The sequence below is a fragment of the Callorhinus ursinus genome, unplaced genomic scaffold (assembly GCF_003265705.2).
Source record: "Callorhinus ursinus isolate GAN/ISIS: 27379988/994484 unplaced genomic scaffold, GSC_fseal_2.0 scaffold44, whole genome shotgun sequence".
Taxonomy (NCBI): Eukaryota; Metazoa; Chordata; class Mammalia; order Carnivora; family Otariidae; genus Callorhinus; species Callorhinus ursinus.
This window is the reverse complement of record NW_027397106.1, coordinates 3,799,548-3,814,430: the sequence shown is the minus strand read 5'-3', so window position 1 is coordinate 3,814,430 and position 14,883 is coordinate 3,799,548. Positions and strand designations below refer to the sequence as shown.

The window sequence follows — 14,883 nt, the reverse complement described above, 5'->3', positions numbered from 1 at the left end:
AAAAAAAAAAGAACGAATGAATAAAACAATGATTATAAATCTATGGTAACAGGCACACAATGTATAAAGACATAATTGGTGACAATAACAACATAAAAAGTGGAAACAGAACTGGACAGGAACAGAATTAATGTATGCTGTTTTTTAAAATTGAGATATAATTCACATATAACATTATATTAGTTTCACGTGTACCACATAATGATTTGATATCTATACATATTTATATCTATTGCAAAATGATCACCACAATAAGTCTAGCTGGTATCAAACCAAATTAGATTGTTATACACTTACGAAGTTAACTGTAATCCCCACAGTAACCACCAAGAAAATAACTTTTAAAAATATACAAAAAAATAAAAAATAAAAAAATAAAGAAGGAATTAAAATGGTACCTTAGAAAGAATCAAACACAAAAGAAGAGTAACTGAGCAACAACAACAACAAAAATATATGACCTATAGAAAACAAATAGCACAGGGGCACCTGGGTGGCTTAGTTGGTTGAGCGTCCAACTCTCGATTTCAGCTCAGGTCATGATCTCAGGGTTGTGGGATAGAGCCCTGTGTCAGTCACTGCACTCAGCACGGAGTCTGCTTGTCCCTCTCCCTCTTGCTCCTCCCCCACTGCTGTCTGTCTGTATCTTTAAAGTAAATAAAATCTTAAAAAAAAATAGTACAATGGCAGAAATTAGTCCTTCATTATCAGTAATCACTTTAAGTACAAATGGTTTAACTCACCAATTAAAGACACAGACTGGCAGAAAAGATATTTTTTTAATGACCAACCATATGTTGCTTACAGAAGACTCACTTTAGATACAATACACAAATAGGCTAAAAGTGAAAGAACGGAAGATCTTCCATGCGAATAGTAACCAAAAGAGACCTGCAGTGACTAATCAAATATCAAACAAAATAGAATTTAAGTTAAAAGTTGCTACAAGAGACAAAGAGGGACTTTTATATTGGTTTAAAAGACAATTTATCAAGAAAATATAATTACAGGGGCGCCTGGGGGGCTCAGTCAGTTAAGTGTTTGCTTTTGGCTCAGGTCAATGATCCCAGGGACCTGGGATCGAGCCCCACATCGGGCTCCCTGCTCAGCTGGAAGCCTGCTTCTGCCTGCCACTCTGCCTACTTGTACACTTGCTTGCTCTCTCTCTCAAATAAATAAATAAAATCTTAAAAAAGGAAAATATAATTATAAATCTGAGGGCAAAATGAAGTAGAAAAATAAAAAAATAGTAGTGCATCCACAAAACCAAAAGCCTGTTCTTTAAAAAGATCAACAAAATTGACAAACTTTTAGCTAGACTGTCCAGGAAAAAAGGGGAGAAGACACAAATAAATAAATCAGAAATGAAAGGGGCTATTACCACCAACTTTATAGAAATGAAAGGATTTTAAGAGAACACTATGAACAATCTTACTCCAAAAAATAAGATAATTTAGATGCAAAATTTTTTTCTAGAAACAAAATACTGAAACTGACTCAAGAAGAAATAACAAATCTCAACAGATATATAACAAGAGATTGAATCAGTAATCAAAATCCTCTCAATAAAGAAAAGTCTAGAACAGATGCCTTCACTAGTGAATTCTACCAAACACTTAAAGAATTAACACCAACCCTACTCAAACTCTTCCAAAAAAAAGAGAACACTTTCTAAAACATTCTACAAGGCCAGCATTATCCTGACACCAAAGCCAGACAAAAATAGCATGGGAAAAGAACACTACAGACCAATATCCCTGAATAAAGACACAAAAATCCTCACAAAATACTAGTCTAATAGCATATAAAAATGAGTACACACTCGGGGCGCCTGGGTGGCTCAGATGGTTAAGCATCTGCCTTCGGCTCAGGTCATGATCCCAGGGTCCTGGGAACGAGGCCCACGTCGGGCTTCCTGGCTCAGCGGGGAGCCTGCTTCTCCTTCTCCCTCTGCCTTTCTCCCTGCTCATGCTCTCTCTCTCTCTCTGTATCTGTGTCTCAAATGAATAAAATCTTTAAAAAAAAGAAAAGATTACACACTATAACCAAGTAGGATTTTTCTCAGAAACACAAGGTGGTTCAACATAAGGAAATCAACGTAATATACCACATGATCATCTCAATAGACACAGAAAAGGCACTGGACAAAATTTAACACACTTTCATGATAAAAACACTCAGCAAAACCTTGATGACTTTATGCTAAGTGAAATAAGGCAGTCACATAAGGACAAATTTGTATGACTCCCCTATATGAGATTCCTAGAGTGTCAAATTCATAGAGACAAAGTAGAATGGTGGTGCCAGGGACTAGGCGAGTTAGTAATTAATGAGTAGAGAGTTTCAGTTTGGGATGATGAAAAAATTCTGGAGATGGATGCTGATAATAGTTGCACAACAACGTGAATGTATTTAATGCCACTGAACTAACTGTATACTTAAAAATAGCTAAAATGGGGGCGCCTGGGTGGCTCAGTTGTTAAGCGTCTGCCTTCGGCTCAGGTCATGATCCCAGGGTCCTGGGATCGAGCCCCACATCACATTGGGCTCCCTGCCCGGCAGGAAGCCTGCTTCTCCCTCTCCCACTCCCCCTGCTTGTGGTCCTGCTCTCGCTCTCTCTCTCTGCCTAATAAATAAGTAAATAAAATCTTTTAAAAAAATAGCTAAAATGGTAAATTTTATGTGTATTTTACCACGATAAAACACACACACAAAGAGCCAACTAGGAATAAAAAGAAATTTCCTTAATATTAAATGGGCATTTATGAAAATTTCACAGCTCAATAGTAAAAGACTGAAAGCTTTCCCTCTAAAATCAGAAATAAGGATACCCACTTTCACCACTGCTATTTGACACTGTACGGGAAGTCCTTACAAGAACAATTATGCAAGAAAAAGAAATAAAAGGCATACAAATAGGAAAAGAAAAAGTGAAGCTATACATGATTCTACGTATAGAAAATCCCATAGGATCCAGAAAAATACTAGAGCTAATAAGTGAATTCAGCAAAGTTGCAGGATATGAGATCAACACACACAAACACACAAATCAGTTGTTTCTACATACCAGCAATAAACAAGCCAAAAAGGAAATTAAGAAAACAATTCCATGTATAATAGCATCCAAAAGAATAAAATAAATAGGAATAAATTTAACCAATTATATGAAAGACAAGTACAGATCTTCTTTGACTTACAATGGGGTTATGTCCCAATAAACCCATCCTAAGTTGACAATATTGTCAGTCAAATATGTATTTAATACATCTAACCTACCGGGGTGCCTGGGTGGCTCAGTCGTTAAGGACTGCCTTCAGCTCCGATCATGATCCCAGGGTCCTGGGATCGAGCCCTGCATCGGGTTCCCTGCTCAGTGGGAAGCCTGCTTCTCCCTCTCCCACTCCCCCTGCTTGTGTTGCCTCTCTCTGTCTCTCTCTGTCAAATAAATAAAATCTTTAAAAAAAAAAAAAACTTAAAAAAAAAATACATCTAACCTACCAAACATCATAGCTTAGCCTAGGTTACTACCTTAAGTGTACTGAGAACAATTACATTAGCCTACAGTTGGGTAAAATCATCTTACACAAAGCTTATTTCATAATAAAGTGTTGAACATCATATAACTTATTGAATACTGTACTGAAAGTAAAAAATGGAATGGTTGTATGGATACAGAATAGTTGTGAAGTGTATCATTTGTTTACCCTTGTGATCACCTGGCTGACTGGGAGCTGTGGCTCACTGCCACTGCCTAGCATCATGAGAAAAGTATTGTATCGCATCTCCCCTCCCCTCCCAGTAAAAGTTCAAAATTCAAAATCAGAAGTATGGTTTCTACTGAATGCATATCACTTTTGCGCCACTGTAAAGTCAAAAAATCATTAAGTTGAACCATCATAAGTTGGAGATCATATGCTGATGGGGCACCTGGCTGGCTCAGTTGGTAGAACATGTGATTCTTGATCTTGAGGTTGTGAGTTTGAGCCCCATGTTGGGTGTAGAGATTATTTAAAAATAAAATATTAAGAAAAAAGTGGGGGCAACCTGGGTGGCTCAGTCGGTTGAGTGGCCAACTCTTGGTTTTGGCTCAGGTCATGATCTCATGGGTGGTGGGATCAAGCCACACGACATACTCCACACTCAGCTAGGAGTCTGCTTGAAGATTCTCCCCCTCTGCTCCTCCCCCCACGCACTCGCTCTCGTGCATGTGCTGTCTCGTTCTCTCGCTCTCTAAAAATAAATAAATAAATCTTAAAAAAAAAAAAGACTTGAATAGACACTTCTCCAAAGATACACATACAAATGGCCAGCAAGCATGTGAAAAGATGTTCAACTTCATGGTCACTAAGGAGTATAGCAAAACACAACCACAATGATATACCATTCACCCTCACTAGGGTGGGTTTAATCAGGACACAACAACAAAAAAGAAAACAGGAAATAAGAAGTGCTGACGAGAGTGTAGAGAAATAGGACCACTCGTACATTGCTGGTGGAACATACACTGGTTCAGCTGCTGTGTAAAATGGCTTGACAGTTCATGGGGAGCCTGGGTGGCTCAGTTGGTTGAGCGACTGCCTTTGGCTCAGGTCATGATCCTAGAGTCCCAGGATCAGTCCCACATTGCGCTCCCTGCTCAGTGGGGAGCCTGCTTCTCCCTCTGACCCTCCCCCCTCTCATGCTCTCTCTCTCAAATAAATAAATAAATAAAATCTTAAAAAAACAAAACCAAAAATGGCTTGACAGTTCCTGAAAAAGTTTGGTATATACTACACACCTATTAGAATGGCCAAAATCTGGAACACTGACAACACCAAATACTGACAAGGATGTGGAGCAAAGGGAGCTCTCACTAATTTCCAGGAAGAATGCAAAATGATACAGCCACTTTAGAGGACAGTCTGGCAGTTTCTTACAAAAACTAAACATACTCTGGAGTGGAGGGGGGGTGGGAGGGATGGGGTGGCTGGGTGATGGACATTGGGGAGGGTATGTGTTATGGTGAGCGCTGTGTATTGTGTAAGACTGATGAATCACAAACATGTACCCATGAAACAAATAATACATTATGTTAATAATAAAAAATTTAATTAAAAAAATAATAAAGCTGGGGGGCGCCTGGGTGGCTCAGTTGGTTAAGCGACTGCCTTCAGCTCAGGTCCTGATCCTGGAGTCCTGGGCTCGAGTCCCGTATCGGGCTCCCTGCTCAGCAGGGAGTCTGCTTCTCCCTCTGACCCTCCCCCATCTCATGTGCTCGCTCTCTCTCTCATTCTCTCTCTCAAATAAATAAAATCTTTAAAAAAAATAATAAAGCTGGGAAAATATCAGGAAAAAAAAACACACCAAAAAAACTAAACATACTCTTACTATATGATCCAGAATTGCATTCCTTGCTATTATTTACCCAAAGGAGTTGGAAACTATCTCTACACAAAACCCTGTACATGGATGTTTCATAACAGTTTTATTCATAACTGCCAAAACTTGAAAGGAAACAAAATACCCTTCAGTAGATGAATGAATAAACTGTGATACATCCAGACTAGACTATTGAGCACTAAAAAGAAATTTGCTATCAAGCCATGAAAAGACATGGAGGCATGTTAAATGCATATATCTAAGTGAAAGAAGCTAATCTGAAAAGGCTACATATTGCATGATTCCAATTATATGACATTCTATAAAGGCAAAACTGGAAACACTAAAAAAAAAAAAATCAGTGGGTTGTCAGGGTTGGGTGGGGGTGGGGGAATGAATAGGCAGAACACAGAGGATTTTTAAGGCAGTAAAAATACTCTGTATGATACTCTAATGATGGATACATGTCATTATGTATTTGTCCAAAACTCTAGAATGTATACTACCAAGAGTGAACTCTAAGGTAAACTATGGACTTTGGGTGATTATAATATGTCAATGTAGGTTCATCGATGTAAGTACAGAGTGTGGACCACTCTTGTAAAGGCTGTTGATAAAAGGGGAGAATATACATGTGTGGAGGCAGGGGGTATATGGCAAATCTTTGTACCTTCCTCTCAGTATTTCTGTGAGCCTAAAACTGCTCTAAAAGTCTTTAAATTAAAAAAAAAAAAAGTTAAGCATAGAATTTCCAGGCCTAGAAATATATCCAAGAGAAATGAAAACATATGTCTAGTAAGCATGGTGATTATAGTCAATAATACTGTGTTGCATATTTGAAAGTTGCTAAGAGAGTAGATCTTGAAAGTTCTCATCACAAGAAAACAATTTTTTCTAACTATGTATGGTGAAAGATGTTAACTAGACTTATCATTCTGATCATTTTGCAATTTATACAAATATTTAATCATTATGTTCCACACCTTAAACTAATACAATATTATATACCAATTACAACTCAATTAAAAGAAATCTACACAGAAATTTGTACACAAATGCTTATAAACATTTCATACTCATCTCCTTTTTAAACATAATGACACATTAGCATTATTCATAATAGTCAAAAGGTGGAAACAATCCCTACATCACCAATGGATGAACAGATAAACAAGCTATGATTTATATACATATGATAGATTATTCAGACATAAAAAGGAATGAAATACTGAAGTACTGATACATGCTACAATGTGAATGGACCCTGAAAACATGACGCTAAGTGAAAGAAGCCAAACGCAAAATGTCAGACATTGTACAACTCCATTTATATGAAATATCCAGATTAGGTAAATCCTTACAGACAGATTGCCAGGGAGAAAGGGGAGGGGGAAATGGGGAACAACTGCATAAAAGGTACAGGGTTTTCTTTTGGCCTGATGAGGTGGCAGTCGCACAACATTGTGAATATACTAATAACACTGAATTGTTCGCATTAAAATGGTTAATTTTTATGATGTGAATTCCACCTCAAATTTTTAAAAAAATGAAAGATGGAAAATTCTTTTTAAACTACAAAATTTAGGCAACCCTCTTGGGGACCCTCCCTCTTCAGGAGCTTTGTACTCTCAATAAACCTTGCTTTGCTGCCCACCATAAATAAACAAACTGAACTAAACAACAAAATTTAATCTTCTTTATTTTTTTTTTTTAAGATTTTATTTATTTGACAGAGAGAGACACAGTAGGAGAGGGAACACAAGCAGGGAGAGTGGGAGAGGGAGAAGCAGGCTTCCCGTGGAGCAGGGAGCCCTATGCGGGGCTCGATCCCAGGACCCTGGAATCATGACCTGAGCCGAAGGCAGACGCCTAATGACTGAGCCACCCAGGTGCCCCAATCTTCTTTACTTTTTAAAAAAGATTTTAGGGGCGCCTGGGTGGCTCAGTTGGTTAAGCAACTGCCTTCAGCTCAGATCATGATCCTGGAGTCCCAGGATCGAGTCCCGCATCGGGCTCCCTGCTCAGCGGGGAGTCCGCTTCTCCCTCTCCCGCTCTCCCCTCTTATGTACTCTCTCTCTCTCTCTCTCTCTCTCTCTCAAATAAATAAATAAATAATAAAAAATAAAAATAAAAAAGATTTTAATTGAGAGAGAGAGCCCTTTTTTACTTTAATAACAGCTCTATTTTGATACAGTTCACATACTATACAATTCACCCATCTAAAGTGTATAGTTGTCTTTAGTGTAGTCACAGAATTGTGCAACTATCACAATTTATTTTTATATATGAATGTATGCATCTTAAGTAATCTCTATACCCAACATGGGGCTCAAACTCATGACCCAAGATCAAGAGTGCTCTAACGACAGGGGCAGGTGCCCCTCACCACCATTTTAGAACATTTTTATCAACCCCACTATTTTAGAACATTTTTATGAACCCCCTCCCCCCAAAAAACCCAGTACCATTAGCAGTCACTCCCCATTAGCTCTTTCCCCAGGCTCTAGTCAACCACTATTCTACTTTCTGTCTCTATAGGTTTGCCTATTCTGGACATTTCATAAAAGTGGAATCATATGTTGCATCGTCTTTTGTGACTGGCTCCTTTTACTTAGCATGTTTTCAGGGAATTTCCTTTATTTTAACTATAAAACTTGTTCCATGTATTAAAATGTAAAGAAAAAAGAAAAAAGAGCCACTGAGAAAACGAACATTACTGAATACAACGGCAGATCAGGAGTCCAAAACAGAAACGCAGTTAAGATGAATCTTTATAAAATATAAATCAATAGATTTGATTATAAGATGCAGCCAAAAATGCAAATTAGGGTAAAATGAATACGTTAGGGAATATATTTTACAAAACAAATAGCTTGTCAAAGAGAACCTCTTCCCTAAAAAGGTGTAGGAAAATTAATTACGAGGTTTAATTAAAGGGAGAAACACAAAGAGCAAAGAATCGTTTTTGTGTATGAAAACTCCTCCAGTCAGTGTTTCTTAAAATGTGGTTGTTGGACTACCTGCATCAAAATCTAAGAACTTGTTTTAAAAATCAGATTTCTGGCCTGTGCCCCAGAAAATCACTGAAGATGAGACCCTGGGAACTATTTTTTTTTTTAAGATTTTATTTATTTATTCATGAGAGACAGAGAGAGGCAGAGGCAGAGGGAGAAGCAGGCTCCCTGCAGAGCAGGGAACCCGATGCGGGACTCGATCCCAGGACCCCGGGATCACGAACTGAGCCGAAGGCAGACGCTTAACTGACTGAGCCACCCAGGCGCCCCTGGAAACTATTTTTAATGGGTACTCTGGATGACTCTCATGAACACAAAGTCTGAGAACTGATATCTAATTAATACAAGTTAACACAAATGATTAAATATGTATCAGAGTCAAGAGAAGAGTGACAAGAGCAAAATGCATAAAAAAGAGGAAGGTAAAAAAAACAAAGAAAAATACTTCAAATTCTGGCACACTGTGCTCTAGGGAAAACAAAGTCATGTCTGAAAACTCTTGCAGAACTGATGTTGGAAAAAATTCTAAATGTGTAAATACACAAACCATTGTGCTAATACCAGTGAAGACCACTCAGGATATGACATAGGAAAGCATTTTTAAATTTAAGGTTGCCTGATAATGGAAAGCACATAACATGCACAGAATGTTTGTTGACAATGTCAACTATTTTTATAACAAGTACAGTTATATTTAATTATCTTCATCCTCTGATAATCCAGAGAAAACCAAACTTTTGCTGTGTTAGTCTTTACATGAACAACAGCATGAATTGTCAAATATTATGTCAACTGCTGTGCAAGCTCAGGGTCGGGACATTTACTTTCAGACCAAGATAATCTCTATTTTTAAGGGCAGACTTATGTAAACAAGGACAGGCAAAACTAGAGTTAAATTTCTCAACACTAAGAGCATTGCATGAGAGTGCTTAAATTTCCCTGAGAATCACTAAAATATGTATGCAAGGATAGCCTTTATTATTCTAACTGTAAGCAAAGATTCCTGAAGATGAAGTATTAAGTTCTAACTCATTAATTTACTTCACTGAGGAAAATCCATTTTGGTGTAGCAGGCATAAAGACAAGAATTTTACATTACATAACTCTCAAAGGATCTCACTATCAGAATACAAAATTTGTCTACCTTCCCCATAAAAAAAATCTTTCCCCTATAAACTCATAAATTCAAACTGATGTTCTAAAGTCTCTTTTGCCTCACTTACTTAGACTGAGCGTTATAATGCATTTGGAAACCCAATTATATTCCATGTAACCCTAAGGTGCAGATGTTTCAACATTTCCAGACACAATTCTTGTACATCTCATAAATGAGACAAACTACACTTGGGGGAATGAAGTAGCTAATGCATGCAAATAAACTACATGGGAAGTTATGCTACTTTCATAGGAGATTTTTATTTATTATCAACATTTGACTTGTTACACCAAAGTCTAGAAGTATCTAAAAGTTCTCCGATACTTTTTCTTTTTGTAGTTTATGTTTCAAAAGGCAGACATCCCACAATTAATCCTTAACGGCTGGCTAAGGCAGACGTGTGGACTTCTTCACCAAGGTCTCACATTTCCTTCCAACAAGCAGTCAACCAATATTCATCATTAACCCCATCTCCCAACTCCCCAGACATCCCTAACATGCTCAATGTGGCCCCTTCACACACTTCCAGTCCAACCTAACCCACACATACACACACACCATCGGTCCCCAAGTCTCCCACACTGGCACAACAAACAGCCTCTCAACATTCATCTGTTTTGCTAAACAAGGGCCATTCTTGCTTCTTCCACTAATCCTGCACAGACTTGACACTACCTACAATCTCTTGCTCCATTTCTTCCACAATAGTCACTATTCAAAGCAACAAAGAAACAAGTCAATGTTCCCTAACCGCATACAGCTTATTTAACTAAATACCTCCCCCCATCCCCCCCCCCCCCGCCCATTCTCTCTCCTGCTTTTGTTATTTAGAAGGTGCAGGGTCTGGGAAAAATCTCACTCACCTCATGCTATAGGCACCAGCACCCAGTTCCTGGCCGATCCCGGACAGACTAGCATCAAAGTCCTGCACCAGCCCAGATTCAATCACTTCATCGGCCAGAGGCAGCTTCAGAGCCCAGGCCATGCTGGCTCCTTCCTTGCCCCAGGAGACACCGTTTCTTGTACAAAGGCAAGTAGTGTGATTCTACCCAACGCGGCCAAGACTGTCGAAAACTCCAAACCAAGATCTCCCACGCAGTTCCCACTGGCCGACCCCAAGCCTGAACCGCACTGCCCGCACAACTAATTTGCCGTACCCTCGGCTCCTAGCTCCTACCTCGACTTCCAAAATCCCTCTCACCCAGCTCTCTGGAGCCGCGCGCGGGCCCCTTTGCTTAACTATTCCAGATTCCCCCGAGGCAGCCCGGGACTCCCGTACTCTCAATCCTTGGGCTCTCCCCTTGAGCTCGTGGTGGTCACTCGCTGCCTTCCAAACAGACCAGCAGCAGAGACCCGCTGCCTATCCGGCGCTCCCACGCCGCTTTCGCACCTTTCCCCCCGGTCCCCTTCTGCGGGAAGCCCCCCTCCCTCCAGGGACCCGCTCTCTCTTTCCCCTCCAGGCCTCGCTTCCGGTCAGTCCCACGATCACTTCCGGTCACCCCTTCTCAACCCCGAAGCTCTTAGAACCAAATCCAGGTCTCCGCCGAGCCAACTCCCCGCCCTCTGCAGTCCCCCACGGCCTCGGAACATGGAAGGGGAAAGTCCAGCACCGGCTTGAAACCCAGACTAGCCAGGGTCCTCCACCGCCCGCCGCCCCAGCGCCAACCAATCATGGCGCCCTCTCCCTTTGCGGGTCCGGAGAACGTGACGTCACCCCGTGGCTCGCCAATGAGGAAGAGAGTTCGTGGGCTTCGGCAGTGATAATAGGCTAGCTGCGCGACGGCACCCGCCCCCGTAGATGGGCTGGGCGGTCTAGGAGAGGACCCGGCGTGCGTCAGGTGTCCTCTGTTTAAATGGCCTTCTGTGTGGCTACCTGAGGACTGCCTTCCGCTGTGTACTGAGTCCGCACTCTAAGGCGTGGGTGGAGCCTTCACTCTAGTCTTACCGAACCCACCCCTAGCCCTGGAGGATTCTGCACCGTTTCCCCGGCGCTCCCTTTAGGTGCTCCTTTGCTCCTGGAATACTCTCTCTGCTTAAAACTCACCTCTCCGAAGGTCAAGACTGCTTATCCTCATCTTCCGCATTCTCCCGAATGCATTTGAACAGGAAAGCACGAGATAGGTGAAAGCTGGAGTTTTTAAAAAGTCGTGGTCTGAATTTAGGATTTGGGCTGGCGTCTTCACTTACCAGTTTGGTGATTTTTCGAATAATCGCTTAATCTCGTCGAGATTTCGATTCCTCCTTTGAAAAGTAGGGCTAACCATCCCTGCTTCACCTTCCTTCGCTGTTTATCGAGCAGCAACTATGTACCAGGAACTTTATGACATTATTAGTAATCCTCAAGACAATCTTGTAATGAAGCTAAGTATGATGACCCTCATATTACCAGTAGGGACAGAAGCCTAGGGACTGAAATTTGCCAGAGCTAAATTGCCATGCCAACTTCAGAGCTGATTCCAAAGTCTGATATTTTTTACTATAAAATATTGCCTATATGTTAAAGTATTGGTTCATTGTTGTATTCTGTTGTTGAACTTTTTACAATTTGTTTTGAGTCGTATGTATCTGCCTTTTACATTAGACTGCGATTTCCTAAATAAGAGAAAAAAATTTTTTTCAGGTTTGTGTTATACATATCTCCCAGTATAGTTTCTGCATTCAGTGGGATTTAAAAAAAAAAAATGCTTATTGGGCGCCTAGGTGGCTCAGTTGGTTAAGCGACTGCCTTCGGCTCAGGTCATGATCCTGGAGTCCTGGGATCGAGTCCCATATCGGGCTCCCTGCTCAGCAGGGAGTCTGCTTCTCCCTCTGACCCTCCCCCTTCTCGTGTGCTTTCTCTCTCTCTCTCATTCTCGCTCTCTCAAAATGAATAAATAAATAAAATCTTAAAAAAATTAAAAAAATGCTTATTGAATTAAGAAAGGAAAGAGGTTGACATGAAGTTTAACAGCATGCCCCCAGTTTCAGGCACAAGATTCTCTTTGAGGGCTCTAGGCTTACCTTAATAAGCCCTGGCATCGAAGTCTTGATTCCCTGGGACATTAAATGTCTCGTCAAGCCGTTTCTCCTTCCCTTGAGCCAGTTTTATCTCAAAACATGTGTCTATAAGTAAACCAACTGGTCCGGGGCTCAGAAACCAAAAGAGAGACGCCATAATCAAAATCCTTTGTAAACAAACATTATATCCAGAGTATTTTTACACACCTGTTAGGTGGAACCATGCCTCCTTGAATTAACAGCTCCATCACTACATGCATAATCTGGGCAAGTAACTAAATCTCTGATGTTATAATGAGAGACTTGTATTTACTGAGCCTTTCCTCAGTGCAAGCCCTAACTAGGTGCTTTATGTATAGAAGCTCATTTAATTCTCACATCACTCCTGTAAGAAAGGTACCATGATTAGATTCATTTCATAGATAAGGAAACTGAGACTTACAAAAATTAATTGGCTTGTTCAGGGTCACCCAGCTTACGAGTGGTGAAGCCTGACTGATCTCACAGTCTGGACATCTAACCATTGTGCCACTCTGTCCCCGTGGATGGTTTTAACCTAAAAAAGATCTGCTCCCTACCTATTCTTTTCAGAGGTGAGTCTTGAAGCTTGTGGAGGTGAGAATATTGAATTATCAAAAACTGCACACATGAAGACATCTTGGATGAAACTTTTTTAATATGGAGAAAAAATAGCTCAAAGTGAATGGATTTAAAATAAAACAAGGGGAGCGCCTGGGTGGCTCAGTCGTTAAGCATCTGCCTTCGGCTCAGGTCATGATCCCAGGGTCCTGGAATCGAGCCCTGCATTGGGCTCCCTGCTCAGCAGGAAGCCTGCTTCTCCCTCTCCCACTCCCCCTGCTTGTGTTCCCTCTCTCACTGTGTCTCTCTCTATCTAATAAATAAATAAAATATTAAAAAATAAAATAAAATAAAACAAGGAATATTTATACTAGATGTTTGGAAGAGATAATTACCATATCCAGAAATCTTATGGAGCCCTGTCCTCTGGAAAATATTTAGAAAAAGACAGACTTGTCTTTCTCAGAAATGTTTGAGCTTAAGTTTAAATTCTGAACCAAAATAAAGGCCACAAAAATCCTCCTTACCATTTATTAATTCTAAAATAAACTGGGGTAAGATGAGAAGTAATTCCTAAGCCTTGGCCCGTCGCAACTGGAAGGCAGATCAGTCTCGAGATTTATGTCTGTGAGCCCAGATCCCCCTGTGGGGAAAAGATTTTACAGATTGTTTACCCCTGGAATGCTGTGACTGAGGGGGGGAGTGGACTTTTCCCTTCCTCTCTCTTTCCCAATGTAACTAAAAGTGAAACTGGAGTGCCAGGGCTGGAAACAGGGATTTCAGGGACAGCCCTGGGAGCTCTGCTTCCAAGAAAAGATCACCAGGTGTTCCCCCTGGAAATCCAGCACCACCTATCAATAAACCAAATTTTGTATGGGTAAATTCATCCCACAACAAAAATCATGGTTCTTATTAGATATAGTAAATATGACTAATTAATTAGAGCACCTGTGGCACAGAGCTCCAAATTCAGTATTCTGGACGACTGGGTGGAGTTAAGGCTTATCTGTAAAGGGTTCATTTCCCTAGATTAGGTCCCCAAACCAGACACTGTTTAGATGGATCTGAAGGGGTTCAGAATGAGCCTCCCCAAAATGTGCATTTTTGGCTTGTGGATTAATTTGAGCTGAAGTCGATCAAGGCCTGAAAGGCTAAGGAAAAGCTTTTATCTTTCCTTTAACTGCCTAAAATAATTTAGATAGAGGGCCTAGGCCAGGAAGAGAACTATCATCAGAGATAACTACAAAGAAGATGAGCTCAGTATGGTAGCTATGGGAAGCTCAGGGGCCTGTTCAGATTCCTTTCTGGCTCCATTGTCTCTGCATGCCATGGCAAACATTTGCTTACCAAACATTTGCTCTTCCCATCTTCCTGTAAATTATCTTCCTCCCCTTTAAAGTCTCAGGCCCCAACCCCCTTCCCCGTAGCTCAGGATGGCATATAAGCCTCAATTGCCTGACCACTTGTGGGTCTCCTATTCTTATGGGGCTGTTGTACATATGTAATTAGATTTGTTTTTCTCCTGTTAAGTGTGTTTTATGTCAATGTAATTAATAGACCCACCAAAAGAACCTAAAAGGGTAAAGGAAAAATTCTTCCTCTTCTACAGAACACAGCAGAGCTGACCCTGGGTGGTAAAAACATGTGGAAATTCTACCAATAAGATCAGGACAGAAAAGCAATTCCCAAGTCCCATCCTGTATGGGGTAAAGTTAAGCACACAGGCTTTAGAGGCAACTTACCTGGGTATGAGACCTGGTTCTGCAGTTCACAAACAAA

At 40.6% G+C, this 14,883-nt stretch overlaps 1 protein-coding gene across 8 annotated transcripts in view; it reads right to left on the bottom strand.

Moving 5' to 3' along the window:
- TFCP2 (transcription factor CP2) overlaps positions 1 to 11,232 on the bottom strand; it is a 58,585-nt gene extending 47,353 nt beyond the window's left edge. For 4 of the 8 annotated variants that reach the window (XM_025882821.2, XM_025882827.2, XM_025882828.2 and 1 more), the window contains exon 1: positions 10,392 to 11,232. In XM_025882821.2, the coding sequence (XP_025738606.1) occupies positions 10,392 to 10,513 (122 nt within the window). In that variant the 5' untranslated portion in view covers positions 10,514 to 11,232. The remainder of the gene's footprint in view (positions 1 to 10,391) is intronic. The other 4 variants (XM_025882819.2, XM_025882826.2, XM_025882824.2 and 1 more) reach the window with 2 other exon arrangements.
- Positions 11,233 to 14,883: the final 3,651 nt, after the last annotated feature.